Source organism: Cyclopterus lumpus, chromosome 7 (genome assembly GCF_009769545.1).
Source record: "Cyclopterus lumpus isolate fCycLum1 chromosome 7, fCycLum1.pri, whole genome shotgun sequence".
Taxonomy (NCBI): domain Eukaryota; kingdom Metazoa; phylum Chordata; class Actinopteri; order Perciformes; family Cyclopteridae; genus Cyclopterus; species Cyclopterus lumpus.
Window position 1 is genome coordinate 15,158,589 of NC_046972.1, and position 10,547 is coordinate 15,169,135.

A 10,547-nucleotide genomic window follows, 5' to 3' on the forward strand; every position below is an offset into this window, starting at 1 on the left:
TCTCTCTCGTTCTCAGACCTGCCCCCCAGCCCGGAGCAGATGAAGCCTGATGTTGAAGTGTTCAGCTTTCAGAACGACTCCATCAGACACAATCAGAGACAGTTGACCCTCTGGGTCACCATGGCAACACCTCCCGGTAAAACTTTGTACACAGACACAGTACATGTAATACACTTCTTTTTAAAAGGAAGGCCTTCGTATCAAATTCAGAATAATATTATGTCTGTAGCTCTTAAACTCATTCTCTTTGTGGCCACAAACAGAACTGTTCCTTTCTAAAAAGAGATTCATAAAACAACTGGGGACTGTAGTTTTTAGCAAATGTGAGAGATTAAGAGGGTATTTGTCAGCTAGGGTTGAATATACTTATTTGGTTGCATGCTTTAGGGTGTATCTATAGCAGCAGGACATTGCATGTGGGATTCACTCAAAATAAACCAGTGATCGATGTCAGCGGTATCAATCTCAAAAATAACCAGGGCCCCGAAAGCAGAACAGATGTTGAGAAGAGAGATGAGAATGAGAAAGAGTGATGGAGACTGAAGTAGAGAATCTGATACTTTTTCAATGACTTTTCAGTTTTCAATGACCAGTGGCTCCAGCGTGAAGAGCTGTTCAGCTTTTAAAATGAACCTCAACTACTGTAAAATAGAATGTCAGAATCCCACAAAATACTTTTTTAAACACAGTAAATGGATTTCTTTGCATGTTTAGCATATAAACTAACACTCGGCAACAAGCTAATATATATATCTTATACCAGTGGATTTACTTGCATTAAGATATTTCTAAATTGTTAGATTAGAAAACGTTGTTAATCCCCAGTGGGGAAACTCATTTGCCACTAAATATTCATACAGACAACAATAGACACAGTCCACAGAGTAAAACAGACAAAAAACACACTACAAGAAACAAACAAAACCAGAAGATGCCCCATAAAACATGACCATCAGAAAATGAGCCTTTTTAAATACAGCATCAGTGTTCTTTTTCCAGTTCAATTTACTGTCCAGATGGACCCCAAGATATTTATATGACTGTACAATTTCTATCTGCTGACCTGCAATTTTCACTGGGGAGACCTCCTCCTTCTTCCTTCTAAAATCAATAACTAGCTCTTTGGTCTTTCCAACATTGTTTTCCGATTCAACTCTTTGCATTTCTCTCTTCCCAGGATTCCCAGGTGGCATTGGCACCAAAGGATTATGGGTCAACATTGTCCTGGACACTTCTTCTCTTCACTTTTCCACCTCCAAACCAACCAGCCCTGCTGACCGGGGCATCAAGTAGAAGAAAAAAGCGCACCTCTTTGTTCATAGACTGAAAGAAAAAGAAAAAGCAGGTCCCCTTAACGTCCACATTTCTGAGGCAAGCTCAGACATAGTGAACGATTTTCAATCGCATATTTCCAATCCACATTTATGAAATTGGAGGCCTCAAGCAGAGTCAAACGTTTGTATCGTCACAAAGTTGGATTTGGGCAAAGACGACTTACATGCAGCTCTATAACGGAGCAAAGTGGTTAAAATGGTGAGCAATGTAGATGTAATATGGACACAAAGTCCTAAAACTGAGCTTAATTTTCTGTGGCTCTCTACATAAATGAACTGAGAATCATGAAATACATGTTATGATTCCCTGCTACAATTCACAGACGTGTATTTAAATTTGGCTTTAAGTGGTGTTGTTTTTATTCAAATGGAAGAAGGAAGCTTGCTGCTCAGCAGCTGTTGAAATGCTAAACCAATAGAATTGTTTTTAGAACATATTAATGTATGTAAGCACAGCTAATATAAATTTAGAGCTGCAATGATTGGTCAGAAAACTTACCTGGCAAACATTTTGATATTCAATTATAAAGGCTGGTATTTATCATATGAAATTCTAACTTTGGGATGTGAATGTTGTATGCTATTGCAATCAAATACACAAGTCCTGCATTCTTAGTAAGTAGCAAAATGTACTAAAGGTGCTTCATTTAAAATTCAGAGCATTAATACAGCATCAAATGACTAATCAATTAAAAAATAACTAGGCAATCCAAAAGGGTCTCTCTGAGAGGACCAACCTCCGCTAAAGGCTGTTTGGCTAATAACAAATAATGTGTGAGTCTTAGCCGCTCTAACATATAGTGACAACCAGGGAGTTCAAGGAAGAACATATGTTGTGGAACAGACAAGCAGGGACGGGAGTCTGACAACAAGTGAATGAGATCGCCTCCTTCCCTCCCAATGAGCCCCCGAGCACCTGGTGAACTGGAAAAACTGCAGCGTCGGAGGACGAGTGGCCACTCTGCTCTTCAAATGAGCCACAGAACAAACCCTCAACACTGTCATGCAGAGGTGCCCATTTGCAGTATTGTTTGTCTTTCCTCCGTTTCATACAGACAATCAGAGGCTGAAAGGGTGAATGAGGACAGCGGTGCTTATATAAACCCATTTCACAGTCAAAAGGGGAAATCCCTACGTCAGGATTATTGCTTCACGACAGTCAGCAGGGACATTTTTCTCTGAATGTCAGGATAACTTGTATAAGTCAGAAGGTAAAGCAGGTTTGTGATTCTGGGGAACGGAATAGGCTTAAGTTAGTTTGAGGTTTTCTTTCTGCATCGCCATCACTCGGTGATGGCGATGCCTTCTCTGTGATGACCACTCCTCATAGGATTTGAACATTTGGTCAGAAACTTGCTGACCATAAGATTTGCTGTTTTATTGCAGTTAACTCAGCCAAATATTACAAAAGGGATGCACCTGTAAATAAATAAATGACCATTGCAAAGGCCATTGTAAGCAGCAGTTCAACACAAACAGAAAAAAAACTTTAATCAGAAAGGCTATACTTTTAAATAACAGCATGTGGAATTGATAATAAATACATTACTTGTTTTCCAGCAATATAGCCAGATTAGCTGGGTCATAATAAGTGAATAGTATAGCATAATGAAATGTGAAAGACTAGGGTTGTAACTCACAAAAAGCACAAACGTGTGATTTGACAATTGTATTAGCGGGCTCTTTAGGAAAGAGGTGTGCTTGGACTGAAACGGTAAAACAACTATCCCATGGGAATTTCAAAATAAAGGCGTATCTTAAAGATGATGATATGTATCATAATGTGGTATGTTTTTTACATCAATTATATTGGATTGTTGATCATTAAATAAATACACAGAACAAAATTAATGGAGTGTTACACTGTAAAAGGATTAAATGTCAACCACATCTGCCACCAAAGTGAGTCATGGAGGCTGTAGAGCAGTCAAGTGACGACATTTGGGCCCTGGCAATGCAAATATATCTACTACAGGTAGGTAAATGCATAGATAGAAAGTAGCAGCATTTCATCCCGCAGATACCAAAACAGGAACCACAACCACAAGACATGTACTTACATGCTTATTGAGATTAGCCAAGCCGATAAACAGCACACTGAACCAAAACACCAACATTAGCTCCAGCAGCTCCCACCTTTGTAAAGATAAGCGTCTCCCGGATCTGGGGAGATTTATTTTGGTCTCAAACAGCAGGACTGGAAACTCAGACTTCCGGCTTTGTGAACCGTCTTATTAGCTAACAAAACATGAAATACATGTATACGGTATTTTATATTGCTCTAGATTTAAACAATCCAATAGCATACAGAGAAGTTAATTTAACTCCAACTCCACCAGATGTACCATGAAAAAGCTGCTTGTGTTAAAGCATTAAAGTAATATAACTCTCTGAAAGGGACCAGTGCCCAAGAAGTAATTTTACTTTAATTCTTAGAGTACATTCTGCTTTAACTTAAGGACAGTTTTGAATGTAAAACTTTAACATGTAACTACTTATTTCTACCGAGTCGTCTAGATATAAAATTATTTTGAAAGTCAATTTAACACTTAGTGTGACAAATGTTTGAAAGCAAAGACACTTCCCAAACATTTTGCCATTTCAAATTTGATTGAAACTTCAGATGCCGAAAACAGGTTGAAACAATCTGTTTAACCCTGTAGGTTAAACATTAGGCCAGTTTGTGCAGGAACTTTTATTAATTTAATCCTTAGAGACAGCTCGACTCAGTTTCCAGATGTAGTGGGCGTTTAGACACCGAGCAAACGGTTACACAACTCCAGACTCTGGGTTCACCAGCAGCAGGACGTGAAGTGCTGCTCTCTTGGTGTTTACTCTGTTCCTGGAATAGCCCTGTACAAAACAAGTGAACCGCTGCTGGCAAACAGACTCCTTCCCCTCCTGGTCCTTATAGGGCTATTTCAACCAACTCCCATGGACGCGTCACTTGTTTTAGTAAAGTATAAACAGAGATAAAATCATGTTCTTAAAACTACTATGTGTTCAAACTATACTTCTATTGTAGCATTTTTTTTTAAGTGAGAAGAACAGACACGTGAACCCGACAGAACATTAGGCTGCAAGAGTCTACTTTATTGCATTTGCAATCACAGGGTGACAAAAGAGAAACATGTTTATGTGTATCCACCAGTGTGAATGCAACACAGTATTACAAAAACAGTACAAATGTTAAAAAAACAAACACAAAAGGAGTTTATCAGTTGCATCTTCATTATGTTTTTTGTATTTATTTTAAATTCTTTTTCTTCCATAAAAAAACAAGGTTACTGAAACAAAAACAAGTATGGCAGCCCTAGAACTACAACAAATAATATTTTTTTGAACTAATATGGTTGTAAACAGGACATCCTCCCGTCACCTAGCGTTGGTCGTTGGTTCAATCCCCCGTCTGAGGTGCGACGTGGATCAGAGTGAGACTGCAGGATCAGGAGGATGTGGGGCTTCCTGTGTCGCTGCTCTCACTCACCTGGCGTTGCATCACCATCTCCTTGGCAACGCACGTGATCTGACCATTTGTCACTGCACCTTGGACCCCCGCCCTGAGAGCGACAGAGAGGGAGATTGTGAAAAGCTATTCTTGATACTGTATAATAGAAAGGGTGTGACTGTGTCAAACCAGTAAAGAGTGATTAGCTTACACATGAACAAGTAAAATCCTGCAGCCATATCATACAACCAAACCAGGACAGATTGAATAATATACTTTATGATGGAGTTAGTGTTGGGATTATTTAAACCACAGAGGTTTTATAAAATGTCCCCACAGTCTAGAAACGCATTTTTATTTTCTGAACCTGTGACTTTTTATTAAGTTAAAAAACGAACATAATATTATGTTAAACATATTGTCAAATTGCTTATTCCTAATGTAATACAAGTTAAAGTGACTTACTTCTGCTGTGCCTCCTCAGTCAGTGGGGTCATCCCTGGCTGCTTCCCAAAGAAGAAACTGGACCACCAATGTCCAGAGTCCTGCTTGGGGAGTCCTGTTGAGGCAGATCATTAAGACACAGGTTTATACAGGTAAAACAGCACCTACTGTCCATTTAATTCAAATGTCTGTCTGTGGGGTTTTTATATTAATTTGACCACCCCAGTGACAGGTTTAACATTGCTCTCTGAAGCGAGACAGCAGTCTGAAAATGACAGCGACCCAATGAGAGTGTGTAGAGTATGTGTTTTGAGTTGTCCGTTTCATCAGCTACACGACTCACGTTTCCCCTATCAGGACTAGTGTGTACATATGTCTGAGTAGTCACTGGGCCACTCCCAAAATAGTTTGACAGTCCACAATGTGAACTAGTTTCCTATATTTTATTAAACAATTTATTTTTAAATGGTCAAGAAACAAATGAATCATTGCTTAATTGGTTATAACATCAAGTACTAAAAAGTAATACTGTACAGTCTAATGCTGCGTTTAATTAAATCTAATTTAGTAAGACTAACACACAAATAGGAAGGTGAAACAGGCATGCAGGCACCAACCCAAGGTCAGAACTTATCAGTTAACCCTGATGGCTTCACAATCAAGCTGCACTGAGACGCTGATCCATGATTACTAGTGATGTCAGCAGATTTTAACTGGACCTCAGGGCCATATTGATGTACATGGGGCTGAATGATTTTTATGTTCATACTGACGTCTGACTTCTAACTAGAGAACTGAATAGGAGTAAAGAAATCCTTTATCTGTAGAGGAGAAGGGAAAATACAAGACCGAAAAACACTTTTCTGCTAGATAAGAAAAAGTGAGATCAGACCGGAGCTAGTTTTTTCCCAGTATGACTCAACCATAGTAGCTCTGAGGAAACAGCTGATCCAACCACAGCGATCCTTGATGTTACCGAAACTGAAATCTGGTATTACCAGATCAGTGGTATGATGTAGATCGAGCAACGTCACCATCTTTTAAAACTGTTGCCCAAACTGCAGAGGATTTTGAGCAGTTGCTCTAACAGAAACATCTGGATCTGTGACATGACACTTCCTGTCTTTGTTGCTTCCCCTGACAGAACACACTATTCTCTCAAAAGTAAAACCATTTAAAATTACTCAATCATTTGTATTTCTTTTTACCAGAGTACACGTGAGCCGTCTTGTGGTATTTCCTGACTCAATTACTGTAAACTGAGTTTTAACTTTCCTACGGGGCTTTTCCTCACCGACACAGATTTAACCGTGAAGGGAAACCGTAACTATCGGAAGTTTTCTTTGCCATTAAAACTGGATTAAGACTTAAATGTTCTGTTTTTTTCTGTTTCATCGATACAAACACACACACACACCTGGATGGTGAGGGATGACCTCGCCACTGTACTCCGAACTGCCACAAGAGCTGCTACTGGATGTAGAACCGATGCGCCCTGCAGGAGGAGAGAATCAGCAGGAAAGGAGTTGAGCAAGTGGTTAAGTCATAGCCAACTAAACTAAAAAAGGTAACAAGTAAAGATATCCAGTTAATTTCTTTATGAATCGTATTAAACATTAATTCAGCCTGAGACCCAAATATTTCACTGAGCATAGCCCATACATACTAGTCATATTTTACTCATTGTATGGTACTATTGTGTCAATCCAACAGTAGAGTAAGAGTAAATCACCCAAAAAGGGCAAGATTTGTTTGGCTCTGTGCAAAAAAGGAGACTCACTGCGGTAGTAGTCAGTGGTCGCCACGAGAGAACCGCCTGCTGGAATGGATGCCATTCTACTGTAGTTGGTCCCTGTATGCTGTGCTTGATGGAAACCTGGAGGGAAAACTTTTATGATCAAAACTGTCTGGGATACATTTCCAATACTCCTCAAGTCAAATGCCCACAAACGGAATCAAGACAGAGATTATGACTATTTCATTACACGGTCCAATTATTATTCTTAACAAGCCATTAGTCATTTTATTATAAACATGTGACAATAACCTCCTCAATTGATCAAGTAATGGTTAGGCTTATAAAACACCACGGTGGTGAAAAATGCCTTTTTACTCATTCAACCGTTTTGTCCAACCAACAGTCCAAAATACAAAGATATCCATTTTACAATCATAACAGATTTTTGGGGGTTATGTGTTAAAAAATGAATTTAAATAAATATTTTAAATGTTCTATCAATACCCAATCTTTTCAGATCTAATAAACATCATAATGCATTATGAATCAACGTGTTGCTTATTCTGTTATCTAATCTTTCTAGGTAAATATGCATAAGCATGTATGAGTAACTGTATTTATTGTTTTGTCAATTTCTTTCCCTGTGTTGTAAAATTATATATATATATATATATATATATATATATATATATATATATATATATATATATATTTTAGTGCTTTATAAATGTCTTAAACAGACGATTTTGTTGGGTATTAGTCGATTGCTTTATCAGTTATTGAACTAATCCTTTTCAACAGTGTGTGTGTATATATATATATATATATATATATAAATAAAACCAGAAATATTTTTGTTTGCTGGTAGCACGTTCACAGCAGCACGTTCACAGCCTTAATGTGATGACGTCACCCCATGTTTTTCGCAGGGGTCTTGTTTACATGAGATGGTCACTGCACCAAGCCGACATTTTGACGTAATTTTGTTCCATACAAAATAATGTAATAAATACTTAAATAAAAGCAGAATTTAAGAAGGTAGGTGCTGAACGAAGACTGTCTTAAAAGGGGATACAATAACAAACCGTAAAGCCGGACCCTTTTCTCTTCTAACGGGGACATTTTGTCCCAACAAAAGCCAAACACAAAACCTCAACGGTCTGTTCACTTCCACAATGGCAGCGGACCGGTTATTCTCTAGTTAGTGAATGAAAAAACTAATACAACGATAGCAGGACGTTTATTCTTCTGCGTGTAAAAAAGAAAACACAACAAAGACTCGTGTGCTTGTGCTAAAGTTGCCGTTAACACAAGCTAGCTCGCGCAGCACCTTTAGCCAGAGAGACTACCGTTAAACCCCCAAACCAGAACCCCAGCTTCGTCCTCGGCCTGTCCGCGGAGGGTTGTTGTCTGAACCAAAAGGAGACCCATTGTATACCCCGGGGAAAACGCTCACCTTTTTAGGGACCCAAACGTGCTTGATTTTCCGGAGCACCCAATTCAACTCAGTCGGCGAGGCTGTGGGAGTAAACCCTGGGCGACGGGGCCCATTTGAAAATAAGTTGTGGGTAAGTGTAACCCTCCAAGGTCCGAAGGGATGACAGCGATGCTTCTTGTTGGCTCCGCTGGTCGGCGTGCGTATTTATATAACGAGAGGGTTGATGACGTAGCAACAGTCATGGGGCGGGGCGCAACAAACAGTAACACATATTGAACGACACAAAAAGTAGTGCTAAAGGTCAGCGCTCGACGAGAAGAGACTGGGAAGAGGAGCGAAATGCCAGAGCGCAAAGAGCGGAAACAGAGACAAGTCATTGGTGTGTGTTTCCAAAAGAGATGTAAGGCTAAGAAATGTAACTGCAGGAGGCTATGATTTAAAATATAAAATGCCTTTCCCTTCACCATGGATGTCCCGTTTTATTTCATTTAAAATGTAATACATTTTTTAAAAGATATTTTTCCAATCATAGTCAGTCAACACCATTTTTCAATTATACATTGTGTATTCATCATATTTTCTCAGACTTCAATAATAAAACAATAATAATTTAAAAACAAGATGACTCACACATTGACGTTTGGGTTGTTCTTTTATCTTTATATTATATGTAATGTATGTATATGTACAGTATATGTATAATATACAATTATACAAGCGGCCGAAATGAGCTTCCTCCGTAGGGTGGCCGGGCTCAGCCTTAGAGATAGGGTAAGGAGCTCGGACATCAGGGGGGAGCTTGGAGTTGAGTCGCTGCTCCTTCGTGTCGAAAGGAGTCAGCTGAGGTGGTTCGGGCATCTAGTCAGGATGCCTCCTGGACGCCTCCCATTAGAGGTTTTCCGGGCACGTCCAACTGGTAGGAGGCCCCGGGGAAGACCGAGGACACGCTGGAGGGATTATATCTCCCGGCTGGCCTTGGAACGCCTCGGGATCCCCCAGAATGAGCTGGAAAGTGTTGCGGGTGAGAGGGAGGCCTGGGTCGGCCTGCTGAACCTGCTGCCACCGCGACCCGACCCCGGATAAGCGGGTGATAATGGATGGATGGATGTATAATATATTTTTTTAATGATGCAATATTTCTAAGCATTTGTCTGGTTCAAATTTCCGTTTTAGTTTCATACAATCAGTCCGCAAACTCACTGACCGTAATACAGTTGACTAACCAGAGACATGAGCACCGCACAAGGAGCTCACCCTTGTGGCGAAATACATAAATTGCCCCTCACTGAAAATGCAACGTGTAGGCCGAGAGGGATACATGTATGTGTAGTTTTTCTTTGTCGTTTGCAGATACATGTTAAAAATCATATTTTTACCATTAAAGTTTAAAATTATTCATTGTCATATGCATAACAACTAGCCTCCAGAGAAGCAGACGTGTGGCAATGAATATGTAAGATCTGTCTCCCTCCAACCATGCTCATAAAAGTAAAAGTGCGAATAAAATAGTGCAGTAAAGAAAGTAAAGGAATACGATATGACAGTTTATGTGTGAAACATAAGACAAAACGGTGAGTGAGAATTATTTAATTTGCTGTAATGCTAATAGAATCTAAGGATGTTCACAAGCTATTATGTTCCTGTGTGTCGTGAAGGTAATTTTATATTTTATATACTAAACGTTTAGTTGGACAAAAACTTTTACGTTGTCGGCAGGATTCGAACCTGCGCGGGGAGACCCCAATGGATTTCTAGTCCATCGCCTTAACCACTCGGCCACGACAACTCTTTAGTTGTTTATATATCTCAATGTAATCCCAAAACTCAAAGGTAGCAATACAAGTACATCTTGCATTCACAAGTTAATCAAGTTGAAGTTAAATAAACTCAAAGAACCAAATGTAAAAATGCTTATTACGCAGAATAATACATATTATTTTACAGATTTTAATCATTAATTGTTCATCACTTTAAATGTTTCAGCTGGTAAAGTTGTAGCTCATTTTACTGACGTAAGAACTAATGAACTAGAACGACTTACAATGTTCACAATGTAAAATCACCAATAGAAACTAAAGTTCTGTTGAGAGCGTTTGATCCCCACTATAGGGACTCGAGAGCATGTTTCCCTGGTGGTCTAGTGGT

At 39.3% G+C, this 10,547-nt stretch overlaps 1 protein-coding gene and 1 non-coding gene across 2 annotated transcripts; both read right to left on the reverse strand.

Annotated features, from left to right (window-relative positions):
- Positions 1-4,401: 4,401 nt before the first annotated feature.
- ppdpfb (pancreatic progenitor cell differentiation and proliferation factor b) lies at positions 4,402-8,592 on the reverse strand. The gene is made up of 5 exons (XM_034537702.1): positions 8,421-8,592; positions 7,007-7,102; positions 6,644-6,721; positions 5,248-5,341; positions 4,402-4,894 (listed from the first exon to the last, which is right to left on the reverse strand). Exons 2-5 carry the CDS (start codon positions 7,059-7,061, stop codon positions 4,780-4,782), a joined length of 342 nt encoding a protein of 113 aa, XP_034393593.1. The 5' UTR covers positions 7,062-7,102; positions 8,421-8,592; the 3' UTR covers positions 4,402-4,779.
- Positions 8,593-10,106: 1,514 nt separating this feature from the next.
- Positions 10,107-10,188, reverse strand: trnas-aga. The gene has a single exon. It is a non-coding gene; the product is annotated as a tRNA-Ser (tRNA).
- Positions 10,189-10,547: the final 359 nt, after the last annotated feature.